Below are 23,137 nucleotides of genomic sequence, written 5' to 3'. Positions count from 1 at the left end.
CATATCTTCTAATCTCTCTTTCACTCTTTCTCATTACATTTCACTTTTTTCTTTCTCTTTCTTTTTCTCTTATTAAAAAATGCCGCTGATGATGAAGAAGCTAAGATACTAATATTCAGATATTCAGTTCTGCTTTCTACTGAAGTGGGAAAAAAAGAGATTAAGAAGCTCTTGCAAGGGAATCCTGACCAAAACTGGCAGCAATGCACAGACGTTACAAAACATAAAACAGAAACAGCATCATCATAGATAGATTAAATAAAAGATTCCTCGGTTAAAACATTTACAAATGTAAAAATGTAATTCAATTTACAGATGGTTCTTTCCCAAAATCAATAAGCAAAGCCTTAAAAACAGCCTTACTTACACTTTTACACCATAGAAAACTAACTTTGTTTGCTTGTTTTTTTAAGGTTGATTAGTTATGGCGACCAGTTAATTTGTTGTAGATGTGTATCAAATATTGAACTTAGAAGCRCTTAATTGAAATTCATGCACTGGTAGGTGATTAGAATATTGTTAGTTTGTTTTTAAGGGGCCACAGAAATAACAATAGGCGCCTCGAAAGCCCTGACAGTTTGATGGATCCCGCCAGGATCCCTGTGGTGACTGTGTGAGTGACTGAGCAGGAAAACCACGCAGCGCAAATGACACCTTCTGGGCCGGGCCTCTTGTTTTTTTTACCCATTTTAGTTGAACAGTCTGTGCATTTAAATGCATCAGAATACAACACGTTACACACACACACAGCAGAGTCTGCTGAGTGAATAACAGCAAATAAACTGCAGGAGACTTTGAAAGAGATGTCACAGTCACAACGGGAGGGGCTCTGTTGTGTTACAACAAAGAGCTCCTGGAGGCTCTGAGTGCGATTGTTAAGGCGATCAGAGCAAAAGTGATAGTGATCAACGGTTTAAAACAAAGGCTATCTGGATGGAGATGGGCTGATAGGAGGATGCAGTACCTTTCGGTGTCTGTGTTACGCCTGCAGTGTGGAGCTCCTCCTCGCTGGTGTTCAAACTGTTCCCCATAGAAGTCTCACTGCCTGAAGGGAAGAGAGAGATAATCAACACACAGGGCATTCCACACTGATAATCAGATGTTAGCATAAAGCAGGGACTGCTCAGAATAAGAATAACTTATAAAACAGGAGAACATGTATTTTGGCAATGTTGTGTGCTAAATTTGCTAAAGAACCTGTAGCAACTGTTAGAAAGAAAAAGAAGCCAAATCAGATAAAAAAGCAAAACACTTTCTAAAACCTAAAAGTTGCAAAAATAGAAGTAGCAAATCACTATAAAAGCTAAAAAAAATAATAATAATAAAAAACAGCCAACTAACGATTAGGTAGCAAAGTATCCTGCAGCTAAAAGAAGCAAAGAGCTAGCTATAAGCTTAATATAACTAAAGACTAGCTAAAAGTATCAAAAGAGCTAAAGATATTGAATAAGCCAGCTTAAAGCATAAAAAGGCTACTTATAAATTTAATATAACCAAAGGCTAGCTAAAATCTAAAAGTAGCAAAATGCTATCTAAAAACTAATAGAAAAAGGCTAGTTAAAAGCTAAAACTGCTATTTTTTCTGGAGTTAAAAGTAGGAAAGGTTTACCTACAAGCTAACCTTTTAGCAGAACACTAGCTAAAATTTTAAAGTAGAATGGGAAAACAAAAATGCAGCAAGTATGTTGAAATGAATTTTATAAACAACACTGTTTTTTGAWGTAATTAAAGAGCTTTTTATGTTGTAGCAAATAAAGTCAAAAGATTTGAAAAGTACAAGTGTCTTTAAAAATGACCTAATGAATGACCTAAACATTTTGACATATGACTCATGTGCGGTTAAAATAGCATCATCTATGCAAAGTAGTGAAATTGCAAAATCAAACTATCAAATTATTTTAATAAATAAAAACAAAACACTGAAACTAATGAAGGTAAACGCCTGTATGTGTGTGAGACTCCCATGTGCCAGCCTGAAAACTTGAAAGCAGTTTTTTACTGGGCCAACATGCTTTCAGTAATGATGCATGGGAGCAGAGACAAACATCTCGTCCTTTATCTCATAACTGTTGACAAATGAGCAACAGTAGGAGGAAAAAAAGACCATTAGTAAAGATGGGTTCTCCATAATTGGAGTTCATTCTCAAACATGGCTGTTGTCATTAGCAAAACAGCCACTTTTGTAGAGATGTGGCCTCTTGTGCTGTGAGCAAATTATAAGTGTCAAACCACACTTGTTTAAGCTAATAAAGACGCCTGAGCACGAGGGCAATATAAAAACGTCTTTTTCATGAAAACACACAGWGGAAGCATTGATCCCAATCCCAATGATGTCATCTCTGGCATCTTATGAAACTCACTGTAATCAGAATCGTCCAYGCCGCTGTCATCCCCCTGCCCTTTGCGACTCTTCGCCTCGTGCAGGACGTGCTGGTAAGCATGAGGTTTGCTCTGAGAGGGAGCTTTCAGCTCCTCCACCACATCCTGGAACTCCTGCAGCTCCTCTCCCAGCTCCAACACTAACTCTGTGGAAAATGTGACAGTGGATGAAAAGGAAACTTAAAACTCCTGGAAGAAATCTCAAATAATGGCTAAACTGTTTAGGGAGGGGAAAAATACACGTGACTTAAAATAAGGCTGAGTTTTTTTAATTTATTTATTAGTGCTGTAACATTTGAAAACTTTTATGAGAGATTTTATTTAAAAATACACTTAAAATTAAATCTTTTTCACAACACTCTTTCGGGATTCAGAGTAAACAACATCTCTGAAAAACAAATAAAATTCAACATCACTGGCTACAGCAGATAACTTTAATGAGCCACATGGCATTAAAAAGCTGTGTGTTTGAGACACGTGCCATTTAAAAAGTACAAGGTCTTTTGTAACAATTTATTTTTCTGCATTAACACAAATTGGCTTATTCACCACGTTTAAAGACTTAATTGAGTTTTTACAAGCCTTTAAAGAACAACATTTTCAAATTTGTGATGTTCAAAACCTATGATTAATGTTTTTAACTGAAGATATTAAGCGTTTAGATAAAAATATGTCAAATACACACATTAGGAAACGAGAACACGTGTAAAACTGAAGCAAACTGAAATGAATTTTTCATTTATGTGTAATAAAGCCTTAAAACCATGAATCTAAACAAAAAATAAATAAAAAACAAGTMAAATGTAAACTTTTGAATTATGTTTTTAAAAAAGGATGTTAGGATTTTTGTGATTGATCATTAAAGTTATTGATTGAAGTTGGTCTCACCTGCGAGGATGTCTGAAGACATGTTGGATCTGTGAATAACTCAACCTTCAATGTGTTTCTCTGCTTAAAGAGGCGCTATAAGGCTGCAGGCAGGCAGCTCTGAAGTTTTATTCTCCAGCAGCTCAGTTAGAGGATCTGACCGACCAATCACATCACAGGAAAACCTCAAAGTTTACAGTAACTCTGAGAGAGAGAGAGAAAAAAAAGTGGGCGGAAAGTAAAATGACAGAGATATGAATAAGAACCGTTACGCAACCAGACAGGGTGGAAATAGTTCACATGCTTTTGAAATGAGAGGGATCATAAAGAGTTAATGCAAGGGGCTTTTGTTCTTTGCACATTTTTTTCCCTTCCTTTTCTTTGTGTGTGTGTGTGTGTGTGTGTGTGTGTGTGTGTGTGTGTGTGTGTGTGTGNGTGTGTGTGTGTGTGTGTGTGTGTGTGTGTGTGTGTGTGTGTGCAGAAGAATCTGATGACAGCAATGAGTCACATTACTGTCAAATCTAAATTTAGGTTTGGTGTTTCTGAGTCCTTGATGAATTGCATAGGAAGGGGGAAAAGGTGGTCATTTAGGGAGCTTAAAACACACAAACAAACAAGCGCACACACAAAGTTGTGTTGGGAGCTGTACTTTGCTGTGCCTACAGAGGTCCCTCACTTACGTTTAGTCCCAGGGACACTTTTAAAAGTGATTTTACTAATTAGTGGAGAAGCGTAAATTCTTTAAGCACATAATTGTACAAAACAAAAGCAGAATTGCCTAATTACCACATACATGGCCTTTAGGAGTTTTTATTGTTTTTTTTTTAATAATTACTGCTTATAGACCTACACTACAGTGGGTATTTTACAGCATTTTCTCTTTTTTTAATCTTGTGACCAATTAAAAGAGCTTGATTCCGTATTGTTTCAGTTTTAAAATGATTGTTCAGCCAAAATGAGGTTCTGTTGAAAGATTGGGAGATTTGTGATTTCCACACGTGATGTCTGCAGTCCTGGCGCTTGAGTTACTCAGCAAAAAAAAAAAAAAAACTGTGCAACAAAATTTTTCTCGATACATTCATACTGTCATTATGGATGCCTTGAACTTGTCCAAATTGTGTCTTTGTTGTTTTATTGTTGTATTTTGACACATGTATGAAACTCTGAAATAAAACATGTCCGCATGATAATAGTTATTTTATAAAAGAAAACTGAATCGTGCGTACGGCCAAGAATTTTAATTGCAAGTCATGCACACAAAAATGAGCTGTGGGTTTTAAAACAAATATGAAACTTCTGCCAGGGTTGACCCCTTGCGGCATCCAAAACGTTAAATCTTGCTGCTGCTTTTTGTACTGCAAAAAGTTCTGCAGAATGTTTGTGTGATCTGCTATGAAATTTTGAAGATTTATGTTGTTTTAGCAAGTTCTTCTTTGATCCTGACTGATCAAATATGTTCGAACTAAACTCTGTTTCTCTAAAATGAGGACATTTAAAGAGCTGTCTRTAACAGGTGTGGTGATAATTGTTTATACCCTTTCCACAGACCACTTATATCCCACTTTAAACTTGACACATCCCTTTAAATCACATATTTTAGTACATGATAAGGGAAATGGAGAATGTAATGATGAATTAAATAGTCCAGGTAATTTAGCATTACACTTTAAAATGTTCCTAATATTTTTTCAAAAACAGCTACTTTTCCCATTATTGTTAAAAACAACAAATGTTTGTGAACAATACCATGTCGGGATGCATTAACATTAGAAAGTACTGATAACGGTCAAATTTACAAAAACTCGGACATCACAATAAATTTAAGCATCTCAAATATAAATGCTGAAAGAAAAGTATTGTATGATAAAAGGTTGGTGATAAAAACAGGCAACAACAGTTGCGTGAGTGCACATTTGATGTTAACAAGTCAGGCCTGTCCTGTGTACTTTAGCTGCAACGTGTTTGTACAAAACCTGAGCTCACATTGTTCAGCTGCGATAGCAGAAACAAGTTTTTAGTCTCATGCAGGTAAACCTGTTGTAACTTTAGATCTCATACAGTATGTCTGTTGGACAAGCCAGGTAAGTGTTGTAGGAGGGGCATCAATGAATTACGCCTTCAGCTGCGCAGGTTTAGATTGCTGCCTCGGTGCTCTGTGATCACTCGCTGCCGGGGGACTTGGGTAACATGTGCGAGGGCAGTGGGCCATGGGACTCCCTTATAATATGAACTGGGCTGGACTCCTGCAGGTCAGTGAGACAAAAGATATCATCAATTCTGTTGGTGTCTTATTACTATCTTTGTGTTTTTGAATGAGTGAAAGGGCAACTAAGGTTATTCTCAAATGCACAATTTAAAACTATATTTTATATCAGTGAGAAACTGTTGATTGTATGGGAGATTCTGCATGTTGAGAAGCTCCTGAAGGTGAAGATATGAGCCTTATGTAAATATGTAAGACAAAAATGCCCCTTTTGGTATTTGTTTGGTGTGTTATTTGTTTGTGAGAGTAATAGGTTGGAGATAAATGAAAGGCATCACAACACTACCATTATACGGGTCCTGTTTCTCCGAAAGCTCACTGAGCTGTGAAATGTTATCACTAAGGGGGAAAAAATGCTTTTTAACTTTTTTTGGTTCAAGAAAAACTGAGTTGTAAATACAGGTAGCTTAAATTAAAAAWATGTTTTTTTTTTCTCTTTCTCTTGCTCAGAACTTGCTGGTTTTAATACACATCASTCAGGTCACATGTGGATCCATCCAGTTTTATGTCCGAGAGGAACTGGAGCCTGATACTCTGGTCGGATCGCTGAGCACACATTTTCAACCTCCGTACCAGCTCCTAACCCAGGAGTACCTGTGGATGGACGAAAACACTGGGAATTTTTACACGACTGAGCACAAGCTAGATCGTGAGCACCTCTGCCCTGAGGAGACAAAAGTTGAAGGATGCATTGTCCTGCACAATGCTGTCGTGGGGCCCTCAGGAGACCTCATACAGTTCCCTGTTATCATAGAGGATGACAATGACAATGCACCGCATTTTGAAAACAGTGAAATACACTTGAAAATGTCTGAGGATGTAGTTGTGGGGACCAGCTTCTTCCTGGATGACCAGGCTCAGGACAAAGATGTCGGACGTAACGGACAGCTGAGTTACCATCTGCAAGGGTCTGGTGGCGTTTTCTCCTTAAAGGTTGAAGAGGATGAACTTTTAATGCTGGTTTTACAAACCGCTCTGGATAGGGAGTCTCAGGACCTGTATCAGATGCAGCTGGTGGTCACTGATTGTGGCACACACCCTTTGAGTGCTTCGGCGGCTATAACGGTCACAGTGACAGATGTTAATGACAACTGTCCGAGCTTTCGTCCTGACAGCCCACGCAGCGCCATCATTTCAGGAGATTCTCCAAAAAATACAGTGGTCGCTCAGGTTGTCGCCACAGACCCAGACACAGGTCCAAATGCTGCTATTGTATACTCGCTAAGTCCCCAGGTCTCTGAAAAGGCTAAGAAGCTTTTAACCCTTGACAGTCACACAGGGCACATACGATTAAAACAAGACCTCCAGAACAACAACTCAGAAGAGCTGGTGTTGAGAGTGTTAGCCAGTGGCCCCCTCTGCCCCCCAGCAGACACTTGGGTAACCATATCTGTGCACCCCAAGGCGACCCAAGAGCTCACAATCAAGATCGGGTTCATAGCTGAGCATCACAATCAGACTATGGTGTTACCAGAGAACCAGCCCCCCGCTGTCTTAGCTGTTTTAGAGCTGGAGGGTGACAGCAGCTTTAAAGGCTCATCTCTTGCCATTGAGGGTGACGTGCCATTCTCTTTGAACCCACAGAGCGGCAAATATCTGCTTTCGACTTCAGAGCCTCTAGACTACGAGATAAAAAGGGAGTATCACATTTCTGTGGTAGTGCAAGCGAGCTTCCCTGAAAGGTCTGTGATTGCACCGTCGAGGCAAGTGATCAGAGTGTCGGTGCAGGACGTCAACGACAACGTCCCACGCTTCTCGCAGTCTCTCTACCAGCTGGAGGTGGAGGAAAACAACCAGCCGGGAATGACACTGCTGCAGGTGTCAGCCTCTGATGCAGACAGCGGCTCCAATGGCAGGGTGACCTACGGGCTGCACGAATACACATCTGCCATCTTCAGCATTGACTCTGTGACAGGTCAACTGTCTGTGTTGGCTCCGCTGGATAGAGAACAGCAGGGGGCATACAAGCTTATCGTGTTTGCTCGAGACAGTGGCTCTCCTCCTCTGGAAACTAAAGCCACTGTAATTATTCGTGTTCTGGACCAGAATGACAATGCACCTGTTTTTCCTAGCCCTCACTTTGTCTTTTTCATCCCAGAGAATGCTCTACCGTTTACCCAGGTGGGGAGGATAGAGGTGAAAGACCCAGATGAGGGAGAGAATGGGAACACAGAACTGCGAGTTGGTAACAACAGCACACCCTTCGTCATGGATAACACCCAGAGGACTCTATGGACCACCACCATCCTGGACCGTGAGACTGAAGACCGTTATGAGCTTTATGTGTTGGCCAGTGACAATGGGCACCCGGTTGCTTTAACGTCCACTGCCAGAGTCACTGTCTTTGTGGAGGACATCAACGACAACCAGCCAAAAGTGATTCTTCCCAGCAGCAATTCCTCATGCTTGACCCTAACCCCAGGTACTCTGGCAGGCACTACAGTTACTAAAATCTACGCCATCGATGAAGACTCTGGGTTTAACTCTGAGATCACATATTCTGTCATCGCACCAGAACCGACTCAACAGAACAGCCCCTTCCGGGTAGATTCAAGATCAGGCAACATCACCCTAAGTCATCAGCTTCTCCAAAAAGACGTAGGAATGCATCATCTCTTCATTGTTGTAAGAGATAACGGGAAGCCAACTCCACTTTACACTACTGTTTGGGTTAATCTGCTAGTTAACGAGAGCATGGAGCACTGTTATTTGGACAGAGCACCTACATGGACAGGCACATCTGATTTGGTTCAAAGTCTCTCAATGGCCCCCGTCTGCGAGGTGAAAACTGCAACAGCCGATCTGTACATTTACGCCGGCATGATTTTGATGCTCGTATCTTTAGCTTTGTTTCTGGTAACACTTTGCTTATATTTGAAATATAGAAGATTACAAAAACCCAAGAGGGGATACACAAAAGAGAATGAGATTCCACTTAGGCTCAAGGACAAATATTATTCTGATGAATGACAGAATAAAGCAAACAAAGAATAATCTCACTCGCAGTTTCGAGGATAACAGCCAGAGAATTAAACATCTTTGGAGTGTTTGTCTTGGGCTTCTTGCTTTGTAAAAAAAAAGGGAAAAAAACACCATGATTCTGAAACATTGTATTTGGATGTTTGTTGAGTGCAAAAGACAGACACTGTGTAGAAATGAAGTCCATCTACTTTCTGATAAGGATCCCTTACATTGTGATTCACCATCAAAGCATGGAAGAGGCTCTGATAAGACAAGTTTTTTCCAGCAAACAGCAAAGACGACTGTCTCTTGGATTTTAGACATAACTAGTCATGGACGAAGTGCACTGCACAGCCACTAAAAGATATCACATATCCCAGTAAATGCCAGTACTGACATCATTAACTTTAAGAAATCCCAGGTTAAGTCGGAAAATTGAGGTAATCGTCTGCTGAGTAAATTGGACCGCTCTCAAATTTCTGACTCAGAGTGATGGGGAGCCTGCAGTGTTTAGACACACAAGGGTTTGATGTTCCTTCAGTGGAAGAGTGATGAAAGTCTCTAAAGAAGTAACCCTGAGACGAGCTCGGGTCTGCGCACAGGTGAGAGGCGGCAGAGGGAAAGCGCACAAGCGTCTCAAGTCTCCTCAGCACAGCCGTTACTTGATAACACCGCCTGTCACCCACATTGCTGGATTTCACCCAGAACTGAGACAACCAACTGTGCTGAACTCATAGAATCATAACAGGTGTGCCTTTTTTAATAACTAATGCACAAACGGAAATCATGCTGTGTTCAAAAATTAAAAAGAGAGAGGGGGCAACAGGCATCTTGTTTTGATGCATTTAAGGGAATGAGTCAGATCTAAAGCAGGTTAAGTGATACATTAAATATGAATAAGTCAGGATACAATGTGTCTACAAATCTGGAAGCACAATTACACAAGGAAGGGAGGGATGAGTGTTTTATTTATTTAAAAAACAAAACAACCTTTTATCTGCACAGTATTGCGAGCTGTTCATTGCACGCCCGTATGGGGGGAAAACTGTGCCTGTAAAACACAATGTACAACAACCTGCCTGGAGTGGAGAACACGGCTTGTATGACATGAGTGGCGTCTCTGAGGACGTCTGAGCTAGCAAAATAATAATAATTTAATAAGGCTCACCATGAGGCTCACTATATTATGTGACAATCAAATAAAAAGCCATATTATAAATTAAACAAACCCTCTTTACAGGTTTAAAACCCTAAACACATTTAGGTTATTGTATTTCTGATAAAGAGGTTTTAACCTGCCTGACAAGTGAGTCTGCAAAGTGAAACTAAAGCGTCTTAATTATAGATGATGATTGCCTATTTAAAAGACACATGCATGAGTGTGTTGCTTTATGAAGTTAAAACTACTGCTTAAAATCCAAAGCTGTGGCAGGAGAAAGTCTGCCATCTATTGGACATAGACGGAGCTAAATGTGGTTCCTTTTTCTGGTATTTGGCCAGAAGGAAAGGATGAATCAGAAGACAGTCTCTCACTTTGCCACTGTCGGGTCACTTGGGCGTACAGTGACGTGTCCAAGCCGCTCTTCTCCACTCATGTTGCATCTTTTTTTTTTTTGTAAGTTGTTCCTTTCGAGCTGAGAATTGTWGCTGGAATTGATCATGTTATGCAGTGCATCAATTTTTTGTCTATCTTTTGTTTTGCTGTTTTCATCGAGGAAGCTTCAAGGTGCAGGGACACTTGCCACCCCTCACTGCCTCTCATTCTACCCCCTCTTGCAGAGATCGTTGTCTGCCTTTCAATAGAACTCAATTGCGTTTTGTTTGCCTCATTTAATTTGTGTTTCAGCACAACATTCCTCGACAAAGCAGCACATTTAAGATAGCGGCGATAAAGCAGGTATCAGGTTCGCCAGCTGCATCAGATCTTTTCTGTTCAGCCAAGGGTTCAGTCAGATAGGATCTGACAATTTCCTCAAAACTAGAKAGCCACATCTCACTACTTACTGGATATAATTGGTTCTCCTAAGTGTTACACTTCTAATCCACCCCCCCTCTCACAAAGGGGGCCAATGCATAAGCAATGAAGCGCCCACTATTCTTTTCACATGCTTTGTCTGTTTGTATGCACCGCTGTTTTGGGGAAAAAAATGATAATAAATCTTGCAAATTATGCATCAAATTGTGCAGCTCAGATTGAGAATAACTGTGACTTTTATGTGCAATGCTTTGTACAAAATGGACAAAATCTACAAAAAAAAAAAAAACTGAGAAGTTTCTCCATACAGAACATTTTCTGATGAAAGAAGTGAGAAACCCCAGCCCTGTTTTGGAGTTAGACATATCAGGCACAGTTCACAGTAGAAACATCATTAGAAGCTTGAAAGGATCACAAAAAGTTGGACTTTACCTATATCTGAATTGGCATTTAGACATCTTGAATTGTTTTTTACACAATCACAGCATCAGTTGCAGGATTTTTGAAGATTCTTGTAGAGCAGGGGTGCCCAAACATTTTCCCTGAAAGGGCCAAAATAAAAATCAATCTGAGGGTGGTGGGCCAAATTCAATAAGATAATACACGAAATGCAAATACTTCAAAAAAAGTTGTATTTTTTATGATTAAGCTAGCAGCCAGTGGGGTTGCCCACATTTTTTGGTTTGTGTTTTTTTTTTTTTCAGCCCATGGACATAGAGAAAATTCAATATTTTCTCGGGCAGCAAAGGCTCATGAAACTTTTCATAATTTAAAATTTGAGTATATGTGGTCTTATAAGGTGTGCAAATCTAGATGTGCACTTAGATCTAATATAAATGTCTGTTGAAGTTACTTGTATTTTATGTTTAATCTTAACATTATTCAAAGATAAAGTGAGCACCACGAGTTAAAACTATCTGCATGACAGCTCCTTGTACCTATAGTTGGACCAATGGTTGAAAAGACTAAGTGTAAATATAGTATTTCTTCATAAGACAGGAGATTACAATCTGGTAACCAGGATAACTGCTAGTGGGGCCAAATTTGGCCCATGGGCCCCACTTTGGGCACTTCTGTTGTAGAGGATGTTTAGCTTAGGGCTGATTATGTTATTTYAACATTTGAGCTGTCTGAACTTTCCAAAACTTTGTAAAACAGACTGTTCCTACAACATTCAGATTCTACACCAAAACACAGAGGTTTTAGTATTTTTCACCCAGTGTCTGTTGTTGTTGTTGTTGTTGTTGTTGTTGTTGTTGTTGTTGTTGTTGTTGTTGTTGTTGTTGTTGTTGTTGTTGTTGTTGTTGTTGTTGTTGTTGCCTTGTTGTTGTTGTTGTTGTTGTTGTTGCCTTACTTCTTATAAAAACACTGTAGAGCCATAAAATGTGTGATTATAAGAGTTTACATGGTTTAAGAATTGTAGACAGCTTACAGTTAAATGTGTGGCTAATGAGTGGTGTCAGGGAGTGAGAGTCATAGGTTACCATGGTAATCAATGAGCCATTGGCAGAAGCTTTAGCATTTCATTTGGCCTTGCTTCTTACAGTTCAAACATCAAAACGTAGGCTTGTTTACTTTTGTTGTTACGGTGGATCCTCTTCGGTTTCGTTACTGTTTTGTTTTTATAAGAACATGTTTGTTTGTTTGTTTGTTTGTTTGTTTGTTTTGTCTTTTAACCCTTGACAGAAACTGTAGCCTATCCAATTACTGATTTACTTGCTCAATAAAATGTATATCTTCTAAAGCCAGTCACTTGTTCGGTTCCTTTCTCAGTGGCTGATGCTGACAAAAAAAAGCTTGTGATTTTCTAAATTTCAACTCTCCAATGAATTCAAACTTTTCCATGGGAACAAAACAAAAAAAAGGGAGGAAAAAAGAAAGGGAAAGGGGAGTAAAAAAAAACCTCTGTCCACATAAGTATTTGCATAAGAAGATGCACGTTGCTCTCTCCATGCAAATCGTCCTCCTCCACAATGAACTCACTTCATATCTGCGAGTTTTAAGAACCCTGACCTTCTCATTATTCCCCGCCCTGAAGTTCATTGAAAAGCGACGTTGTTTCTTGCACTTGCAGCCATCAGTGGGTCTGTCCATTGTTAGGGTGGTGGTGGTGAGGAGGGGGAGCAGAGATTGATTTATACTGGGGGGCTGAAGGCGAGAGAGGAGCACATCATCAGAGGAGCAGCTGCGGCCGAATCAACAGGTCCTGAAATCATTACCAGACATGGGTAAGAAACTGAACTCTGTTGGCTTCTTTAGATTCACCTTTTTTATATATAACATTTATCAAAACTGACTTGAGTTTTATGTTTATGATTTCTAAGCGTGATTGTGAGAGGTCTTCAAAAGTTATTCTTGTCTGCTGATGCACCGCTGATTTTATACGATTTATTTCATGCTTGAGCAGGCATGAGCAGCCTTGTCGCATTTGCTTTCTGCTTCAGTCCTTCTCGTTTTCAAAAAATAAATAATATATATTTTTGAGGCGAACTTGGCCCCAGCTTTTCAATTTACAAGTACTTCTCCTGAGTTTTTTCTTATTATTATTATTATTATTATTATTATTATTATTATTATTATTATTATTATCCATATAGTTGTTTATATTTTTCGGGTCACGAAGTTCAGAGCGTCCATCCTCCTGCTGATGTGTTAATTGGCTAATTGGTTCAAGGTGTGTGAAGGCACGGGGGCTAAACGGCGGAATCCTTTGATTCTTTCTGCACTTAATAAGCTTAATGCATTTACGAACAGCGTTTCTTTAAAAATGCATTACGCCCGCGGACTTTCATGCTGGAGTTTTATACTTTGATCTCGTGTAGACAAATTAGAGCTGGGGCTGAAAACAACGTCCAGCGCGATCTCGTTAAATATCGCGAGATAMCTTTCTCAGCTTGTGTTTTGAATGACTCTCACCTGTCGAATTTTATGTTAAAAAATAACTTGAGCTATAGCCATTTTTGTGTTGACTAATGTTGCTTAGCTGTCTTGAGATGAATGACTCCAAAAAGTAATGAGTTAAAGTCTATAACTCTGAAAGTAATAAAAACGCATCAGTGGTTCATAAGAGATTTTGCTAACAGACAAAACTGACTAGTTTGTGGCAAAACTTTAAATAAAAATGTACAATCTGATGACGCTCAGAATATGTTAGAAAGTGGTCCCACATTACCAAATTGTAAAACTGACTGGGTTATAGTGAGTTTTGGTCAGGCTGTGGTGGCCATCTTGACTTAGATGGGCTCCAAAAGTGAACCCTTTTCGTTGACAATCATAAGAAGTGGACAAAAGCATAATCACCAGCCTTTGCCTCTTGGCAACAGCCAGGCGATTAATAAAATAACTAGTTCTATCTGACTGACAGAGATCTCAGTTTGTTTCTCCTCCAGACAACCAACAAAGAGCCATGTAAATGTTTTCAATTAAAAAGCTCTTTCTGTTTGCCCCTGCAGCCATCTGTGTTTACTGTAATGGTACCAACCACAGTCTGTCAGCTCCCATTGTCTGTGCCTGTGTGTTTGCCTGCATGCAAACTGTGTGATGGAGCACATGTACACAGTTGCATTGTTTGTTCAGATTTCCATCCTCTTCAGCACTGGCAGCTCCACCCCCCCACTATCATTTCCCCCCCATTTTCTGTCCGTCTCCTCAGAAGGAAGCCTGAATGTGTTTGTGTGTGTGTGTCTCAAGCAAAGAGGTGCCTCTAGTCTTTGTTTGCTTGACACTGGTGGCCCTTGTGCCCCCCACAATGCATCAGGACAAAGACTGTTGTCTCCCCAGTCACAAAAGCAGCTTCTCTCTCATTTTGTCCCTTCCTTTCGCTGCCTCTTGTCTCTCATCCTTGTACTCCGGCTTTTCTCACACTCTTCATGCTGGGTGGTGAATGGAGTCAGGGTGCGAGGTGGGGAGGGGCATCGCCGTGCCTTTTGGCATCCTTTCAAGCAGCACATGACAAGATGTGGCGATTTAACAACTGCAGCTCGATTTGTATGAAGGGGGATTCTGTGCAAAAAGTTATAAATATCTTACCTGTTGTGGATAGCTTCTTGAGTGGCTTCAGTTTGGAGAAAGGGTTGAGGTCTGAGAAGACCAGTCACTAAYGGCTAGTTTAAACTGAGGTGAAACAAAAAAAATGGATTGCTAAAACAATTTTAATCTTTAACATTTCATCTAATTTTGTTTAATTTTTTTATTTTACACACCTTTTTACATTAAAATCTAATCAGCTAGCAACCTGTAGCACTTCCAGGGAATCTAGAGTTTATGTTCGGCAAGATTTTCTAAATATTTCTGCCAAAATAAAGGTTGCATTCAATGGTGTCATGTTTTGTTAGCCGTTAGCTTATTTGTACAGTCAGTAATCATTCAAGAAGTTATGACAAGTAAGAGATTTAACTTTTCTTTTACATATAAAGAAATAGTATAGTATGGATGTTTTGAAGTGGATTTCTAACAGTACTTGCTTGTGTCAAGTCACATAAATGGTTCCAATTTAAATAAAGTTTTGTGATATCCTCAGCAACATTCAGCAGAATTCACTTTATGAGAAATAAATGAACTTTATGATGATTTTGTTATGTAAAACATTAAAAAAGACCAATTTTCAGATGTTTTTAAGTTGTATTATGTGTTTCCTACCTTTTCAGTTTGCTGTATATTTTATTTGCTTGAATGATGCACTGTTTAACCAAACAGGTTGCTACGACTGCTGTATGCGCTGTTTGGGTGGGGTCCCATATTGCTCCCTCGTCGCCACAYTGCTCTGCTTCTCTGGCATTGCCCTGTTCTGTGGCTGTGGGCACCAGGCGCTCACAGAAACCGAGAGGCTCATCGAGACTTACTTTGCTCGTAACCTTCAGGACTACAGGACCCTCGCCTACATGTAAGTCATAAAACATTTACAGAATTAACCTCCCAGTGTGTACTTTTTTTGAGGTTTAGAGTCTTTTATTTTTCCCCTCTCTCTCTCTCTCTCTCTCTCTCAGTATTCAATATTTCCAGTATGTCATCTATGGTCTGGCCTCCTTCTTCTTCCTCTACTGCATTGTGCTGCTGGCTGAGGGCTTCTACACCACAAGCGTGGCCAAGCAAACCTTCGGAGAGTTCAGGAGCACCATGTGTGGCCGCTGCCTCAGCTCCTCGGTGAGAATGCCCAGAGCAGCAATATGAAACTGGGGAATGTTGGCTCAATATGCATATTTCTCTGCAAAAAAACAACATGCAGTGTGGGTTTAAGTGGTGAAATAACGAGTAAATGCAGCCACTGAGACACCACTTACTCTTGGATTATACATGTGCATCAACGGTTCTCTCTTCTCCTTGTGCAGTTCATAGTGATGACGTATCTACTTGCTGTGCTGTGGCTGTTGGTGTTCGCTTTCTCTGCCTTGCCGGTCTACTTCTTTTACAACATGGATGCCACTTGCCACACCATTGATGTTCTGACCGAGACCCCTGCAAGCATCAACCAGCTCTGCGTCGACGCAAGACAATACGGTAACATGTCCACCAACTGACAAGTCAATTCCCATAAAACGCCAAAATCACTGATCCAGACGTGAATAACACCAATAAACAAAACCAATAAACACTGCTAGATCAGAACAGCCTCAGCACCAGAGTTCAGATATTTTGACGTGTGTGGTTTTGTGGAAGGATTATGAACAATTATCATCGTATCGATATATTTAAAGGAGTTTGGGGTGGAAATGTTGGATTTGTTCTGATAAGATTGGCACAACTATTCAGACTGAAGCCAGTACCAAAGAAGACCTCTGCTCTCATAGTGATTTATCCAAGCTGAGAAACTTTTACACAACCATATATTTTGCCTAATACGGTTACKCCGATATTGTTTTTGTTTCTGACAAATGCTCCATGCTAGCCACTGGCAGCCAGCTAACTGTTACTACCATTATTTGCATTTGCAAATATTCTTAAACATCTATGCAAATTATAGCAGTGTTTGCAGTATGAAGGTTTACTTCTAGAAGAGGGGGAAAAAAAGAAGGCACCTCTCATGGTACTCAAGGACACTAAAAAATAGAATGCAGTAAAAAACCAAGAGAATAAAACATGAAAAACAGTATTATAGACATGCATAACACTTACATAAGGGGTCACATGAGAAGGAGGTCAAAGTGAAAATGCTTGTTTAAAGAGATTTTTGATGAGTGGTTTGGAAATGGTGGTAGAGTTTTTAATGCTCTTACTGGTCAGATGAGCAGGTGGATGGGTAAATTTGGTGGAGGATGACAGCCTGAGAGTGTAGGTGGGGTGCTGAGCGACTATTATCATCATCTTTGATAAACCTTTTCTATTTATTAAATGGCCTTCATCCAACCCAACAACCTGAACATCTATTTTCATTCTGCCCTAAAGAGTGGCTAAAAACAGCCAAATAATCCACAATAGTGCACTTAGTAATGTGTCTGTCACTCACATACTGTCCTTGGGATGTTAAAACTTAACACATCAAATGTGTAATCTATTATTTTGGGGTTTTTTTTAAGCTTCTTGCACGTGTATAATGTTTAAGGAAAGTTTGCCAAGATCAAGATTAGTATTTTCAAGATGATGGTTTTAAGCTGAAACCCAGTGAACTCTGAAATTGAAAATGCACTGTTGTCTCACTTTTTTGTATGCACTTTATAGAACAATCAGTGTTTTTAAGTTTAAGTTGGATTAAGGAAGTTGGCGGGTTTCTTTTTTCTTCCTCAGGACTCTTGCCATGGGATGCTGTTCCAGGCAAAGCTTGTGGTATGACCCTGTCCAATGTTTGTAAAACCAGAGAGGTAAGAGCGTGAGCCACAAGTTTTTCTTTGCTTTTGAAATAAAATTAAAAAAAAAAAACACAGTAACTTCAGTATTTTCTCCTTTTCAGTACCGGATAACCTATGACCTGTACGTTGCTGCTTTTGCCGGTGCAGGCATCACTCTCTTGGCTCTGGTGAGTACTCATGCAAAGGCTTTTAGGAACAACAACAACAGCAGCGTTATGGCTCATGTGACTAGGCGACGCTCAAAGTGTAGGCAGCGAGGCATCTCWGGCCTCCATGACTGACGACTCTTGTACTGTTGCTCTCTGTTCCTCTTTGTCAGCTGACAACAAGCACCATAATAATGCTGTAATGTCTGCTGGTGCTCCAGCCACRCAGGCAAATGGCGCACCCATTATGCTTGCATGCTTCATTACAGAGGGATGATATCGCGTTAAAGCCATTAGCACAATTGTGTTTTGCCATTTGCCAAGGGACAGGATGCTGTGGGTCTTTTAATCTGATTTCCTCTACCTAATTCCTCCTCCTTTCTTCTTTTTGTCTTTTCATAGCTGACCTATACTGTCTCCACCACCTATAACTTTGCGGTTCTGCGGTACCTTGGGAGAAAGGGCATAGGTGCRAGGTGTTAGGCACCCGGTTTCCTGTCCTCTCTTTCACTTCACCATCAACAAGGGACTCCTAAAGGAARTGGCGTCAACTCTTTCTTCTTTTTAATTTCAGCTGCACGAAATCACCTGTGGTCATGGACTTTTATATRAAAAATGTTTTTATATTTTTACTTTTTGTAAGGTTGTCATTTCTCTTTTCTGTTTATTGGAAATAATTGCTGCTTTTACCTACAGATGAATATTATTGTTAAATCACCAAAATATTTGTAAAGTTTGGCAGTTGTTGCTTACAAGTTTTACTTTCTACTTAAATTTATAACACAATAACTTAACATTTTAAAAGTAGCAATTTTCAACTATTGCAAGCACAATACAGCTGCTRTGCAGAAAAGGGGCTGGAGCTTACCATGGATACTGGCCCTCACATCTGGCAGCTGTGGGGGCAGACAAGCKTATGCAGTCTCACGCTGACCTCAGGACTTTTCTCACGGTACGGAGAGAAAAACCCGAACAATGCAGTCGTGCTCATTTTGAAACGTTAGCCAATGAGGAGCCAGTTCCCGGGGCCACCTGCATCACGAGCCTCTCTGCCAAAGGGTTGAATTTCAAGTCAAAGCAGAACAAAGACCGGGTCGGACCTCTGAGATGCTTCAACTCAGCTCCTCCGAGACCACATACAACACATTCACTGCTGTGTGAGCCCCCGGCATCCTCTAATGATAAAAATTATGCTTTGGTGGTTATTTTTAGCAGTTTACTACTGATAAAATTAAATTTAGTGAAGTCTGAAAATTTATTCTCGCTGTGAAATGGCATCGTGGGCTAATTTATGATGTAACCTCATATTAGACAACTTAAAAAGATTGCATGAGAGATATAAAAAATGCATTTCCTCTTGCTATTTGTATGACTGAGGTACTTTCATAAAGGTAAAACATTTTGACTATTAATTCTTTAGGAATTTTGTTGTAGTTATTGTATAACACAGCTTTTACTTATATATAATTTTACTAATACCTTTTTTGACTTTTGAAAGACTTTTACTAAAAAAATGCTGCAAAGTATATTAGTAATGAAGCCCTGTTTAGTTGTGTTGAATTCACCAAAATAGGAAAACGCTGGAATGGCCAACTACACTGCTGTCTGTGCTAAAGAGTGGAGAATYCCTGCCGCCATCTTGACAGGTGCAATGTGTGGCATCCTTCCTGGACCATAGAAATGAACTTCAACGAATACATCACATTTGTTTTTCTTTGAACAGACGAGGCTAACAAACTCTTAAATCAGAGGTCATAGCTCTCTCTAAGCTAGATTGCTATGTTTATTGTAAAGCAGAGTTTAGACGGTATAAAACAGTTAATGTTATATTCAATTTTAAAACTTTTACCTATCATGAGAAAAATTAATAGGCTAGATAAAAGCTCAGTTACTCATGTCTACAAATTGAAAATGAATGTTATTTAAGGCTTAAATCTTCATAAAATTATGAAGAGAAATGACTAAATAAGTTTAAGCTATTAGTCTTAAATGCAATTAACTGCAGATGCTGGTAGCAGTGCTCTGATCAGAAGYAGACGAGTTATTATGGTCTGGTCTAGCTAGGATAATTTCATCACAGTATGAGAGGTAGCCTGCTGGGTTGATATTCTGCTAGTGCTAACGGTTGACCAGGCTTTGTGAGAGACTCATTACAGAATAATAATGACTTTTTCTTCTCACATTGTGTTGTGTGTTTGCTTAAGTAAAATGATGCTATTTTTATTCATTTCTAGGCTGGTGTTGATTGTGTGTACATGTAGCACCTAGCAAAATKGCCACCACTATTCTTGCCTAGAACAGACGGTGACAATTCCAGTGCATTTCTATTTCAGTGGGTGGACTTGTAAAGTAGCAGCTGGCTGATAGATGCTTGTTTTTGAGTGTGCGTGTCAGAAATATAGTATTTGACAATAAAAGCAATGCTTTGATGTTTGCATTTTGTTCCTGTTGAAAGCCCGGTAACAGTTGTTTCTCATCCCCTGGCTCCCTGCCACACACTGCTTTGTATCCTCTCTCCTTGTGTCCACAGGTGCACTGTTGCCTTCACTTGGCTGTGTACCAGGTGTACCTGAAGATGCTAAGGCAAAGGGCGAAAGAGGAAAGGAGAGGCTTTGACCTGTACAGGAGGACACAAAGGGACAGAGGAGGGACACTGTGCTCTCCGTACGCTACAAACACATTCAACGTCTCCTGACAGTGCTCAGCTATCACTGCAGGGGCTTTCCATTTTAAGTTTTTCACCACAGTGATGCTTTTTGTAAAGTGTTCCAGTTTAATTGTGGCCGTAAATTGAATCCCTTCATATCTTTTCATGCAAGTATTAAGAGTGTTGCAGCTTAAGTTGTAAATTAGCACAAATGCTGTTAGGAAAATTTGCTTTTCTTAAATCTGGGCTCCATACTTTGTGCTTATATCATGTTATGTGCTTTAGGGGGATTTGAGTCGGATTTAAAAAAAAAGAATATGTACTTCTGGAAAAAAAACTAATAATGCATTTTTTGTATGCCCAGTTCTGATTTCACAGTATGCAATGCATGCTTTTTGTCTTTTGTAAGAGAAGGGGAAAATAAAAATGCAATGCGTGTTTATTTCAATTTTACTGCAGAGAAACTGTTTATTGTCTCTCAGGACTCCATGCAAAACTGGATGTATGACCTCAAGTGTTAAATAGAAACTAAAAACAAGGTTCATTTTAGGGTGAAGCTGTGAAAAACAACTTTAGAATACTAGCTAACGAAAAAATTTGAGGGGAAAAAAAGCCCTTTTTCCAGAGCCAGATGAAAACAGGCGATAAAGATTTTGCCTTTATCTGTGAACCATTGGACAGATTTTAATGAAGCTTACAGGAAATAATCATTGGACATACCTCTACAACTGATGGACATTTGAAGTCGACCTGATTTAAGATGACTGCTGCAGCCAAACAACCTCGGCAACTACAAAAATTGCAAAGTCAGTCAATTTCACAGTTATTGATTGGAAATTTGATGTATTATGAGTCCATCACAACACAAATGAGCTTGACATCTTAGGATACGGAAACTTCACGAAACTTCCTTCAAGAAATGTTTGACTTTTAAAATTTAAAGATGAGAGAGAAAAGTTATTCAGTGACCTAGATTTGGCTAAAATTCTTTTTCTTTCAGCCTTAAACACTTAAATGTTTATCCAAGTATCAGCACAAAAGACCAAAGTCAGGAAAGTCTCCATTTGGTAGGATGCATGTTTTATTTGAAGCAAAAGGGTGTGCTCTCCTTAGTCTCATCAGTAGTGCAAAAGGAAGAGTAAGGAAAGTTGCACATAATCAGATCAGCACATTGTCAAGATAAACAGTCTGATTTTCACACAGCATCAATTACTCATGTGTTTAGCACTGATATTTTACAGTATGTATGTATGTATGTATGCATGTATGTATGTATATACTGTATATAGGTTTTTTTTAATTTGTGTAAGCCATTATGGGCAGCCCACAGAACCTTTAGTTTTACATTCATAAATATGACAGAAACCAGACTTTTAAAGGAGCAACGTACCAAAAGTTAATGCTACCAGCTCACAGGAATCCCTGGAAATTTTTAATTTCTGATAAAAGCAAAGACTCCACATAAATAAGATGAAATTAAAAGAGGAATAAAAAATGTGATATCACAACAAGGACTGATAAAAAGTAACAGCCCTCATTTTTGCTTTCAGCTAACCATTTTAATGCCCTGATATCACAGTGAAGTTCCTGCCATAGGCTGTTACAATCAATGTGCCCTGTTGTAGTCTACAGTATGTAGTAATGTAACAGTTCTGGATAGGGATGGGTCCAACGGCTCTCAGCCGGCTCTCTTTGGTGAGTTGAGCCAAACGAGCCAGATCCCAGAAAAGAGCCAACAAGTCCCATCACTGGTACCTGACTGGATTTGGTTCCCTTTTATCGTCAAAGTCTTGTAACAATCACCAATAGTGTATAATATAATTTTTGAAAAGGTCACAAGGCAAATGTTGTCATTTCAGGGTGGCTGATAAAAATACCACCTACACACAAAAAAAGTTTGAGATCTTGGGGCCATAATGTCACCTTTGAGTTTATAAAATAAAATGTTTAGGTGCAACATATTTGGTTCATAGAACTATACCAAAAATCTAAAATGCCATGATGGTAAATTCAAACACTGAATTAAAAAAATACTTCAAGTGTAAAGTTATGTACAGCTGCAACTAAACTAAAAAGCTAGAGTGCCTCTAAAAATATTCACCCCTTGGATGTCTTATTGCCGTCAATCCTTTGAAACCAAGAAACCTGCTCTGAAAGCCTTAGCAGGTGATATGATAGAGACGACGCAACAACGGTTGCCCTGGTCCTTCATCAATCTGAGCTACAGTTGGGCAATACTGACAAAAATGTTTCACTATTAATTGTGGTATTTAGTCCATAAGGATTAATATGATGATTAACAGACGACAGTTGCACTTGTATGGGACCAACATTGCCTCGTTTTGCATTTTCTGGCTTTCTTGTACTCTGGTTAATATCGATGTTTAGGGTTAGCTGCTCCATGCCGCCTTCCACTATTTGCTCACAGTCGCTTCTGATTGTGTCRTCACATGCGCAAACGTCAGTAATTGCAAAGTGGCAAATATTAACTGTAGTGCTGATGATTCRGGATTAATTTTGCCCAACCCTAGTGTGAGCTTTATGGAAGTGTGGCAAAGAAAAGCACACTGTTGAAGAAAACTTATCTCAACTAGTCTCAAAAATAACCAAGACGAGCTCTTTGTGATCGCCTTGATGGTCTCTACTATTCTCCAACACAGTCACTTATGAGGACATCCATATTGGTAGATTTGCACATGTCCCATTTTCCCTCCTTCTCTTCTTGATAGATTTAACAGACCAGAGGATATTTTGGGCCTTGGAAATCCTTTAGTGTCCATCCCCTGACATGTAATTTTTAAATAATTGAGTTTAATTAGAACTGTCACTTTAAAGGGGGCGAACAGTTACCGAACACAATCACTTATTTTACATGACATACATGAATTAAACCAAGGATTAAGCCATAAAGTGGTGTGTGGAGAAATAGGCAGCTATAGTGCATTGGTTAAAATGTTTGCAATAATTACATTTTGTCGAATTATAATTAATAAATGCCTAATTATAATAAGGATAAATGGGCTGTTTAAATGAAATATCCAAAATACAATCTTAAAGAAAATTTTGAAACACTTTTAAAAGCAGTAGCTACAAAAATAAAAAAATAAAAAAATAAAA

General features: G+C 39.3%; 3 protein-coding genes across 4 annotated transcripts in view; 2 read left to right on the top strand and 1 right to left on the bottom strand.

The window, feature by feature from the left end:
- The window catches only part of si:dkey-27i16.2 (regulator of cell cycle RGCC), a 7,933-nt gene extending 4,563 nt beyond the window's left edge, over positions 1–3,370 (bottom strand). The window contains exons 1-3 of the mRNA XM_014006065.1: positions 3,268–3,370; positions 2,361–2,525; positions 965–1,045 (exon numbers count right to left, since the gene is read on the bottom strand). Of these exons, the coding sequence (XP_013861519.1) occupies positions 965–1,045; positions 2,361–2,525; positions 3,268–3,289 (268 nt within the window). The 5' untranslated portion in view covers positions 3,290–3,370. The remainder of the gene's footprint in view (positions 1–964; positions 1,046–2,360; positions 2,526–3,267) is intronic.
- Positions 3,371–5,326: 1,956 nt separating this feature from the next.
- Positions 5,327–8,558, top strand: pcdh20l (protocadherin 20-like). The gene is made up of 2 exons (XM_014006025.1): positions 5,327–5,495; positions 5,960–8,558. Exons 1-2 carry the CDS (start codon positions 5,454–5,456, stop codon positions 8,477–8,479), a joined length of 2,562 nt encoding a protein of 853 aa, XP_013861479.1. The 5' UTR covers positions 5,327–5,453; the 3' UTR covers positions 8,480–8,558.
- A 4,008-nt stretch (positions 8,559–12,566) lies between these two features.
- plp1a (proteolipid protein 1a) lies at positions 12,567–20,473 on the top strand. Of its 2 annotated transcripts, none has more exons than XM_014006063.1 (7): positions 12,567–12,673; positions 15,141–15,327; positions 15,431–15,587; positions 15,773–15,941; positions 17,166–17,239; positions 17,329–17,394; positions 19,904–20,473. In XM_014006063.1, the coding sequence occupies exons 1-7, from the start codon at positions 12,670–12,672 to the stop codon at positions 20,066–20,068; spliced, it is 822 nt and encodes a 273-aa protein (XP_013861517.1). In that variant the 5' UTR covers positions 12,567–12,669; the 3' UTR covers positions 20,069–20,473. The 2 variants fall into 2 exon arrangements, with proteins under 2 accessions (XP_013861517.1, XP_013861518.1); XM_014006064.1 differs by lacking the exon at positions 19,904–20,473 and adding an exon at positions 17,776–19,802.
- Positions 20,474–23,137: the final 2,664 nt, after the last annotated feature.

Source organism: Austrofundulus limnaeus, unplaced genomic scaffold (genome assembly GCF_001266775.1).
Source record: "Austrofundulus limnaeus strain Quisiro unplaced genomic scaffold, Austrofundulus_limnaeus-1.0 Scaffold34, whole genome shotgun sequence".
Taxonomy (NCBI): Eukaryota; Metazoa; Chordata; class Actinopteri; order Cyprinodontiformes; family Rivulidae; genus Austrofundulus; species Austrofundulus limnaeus.
Note: the sequence above shows the minus strand (reverse complement) of the source record. Positions and strands in the feature narration are given on the sequence as shown.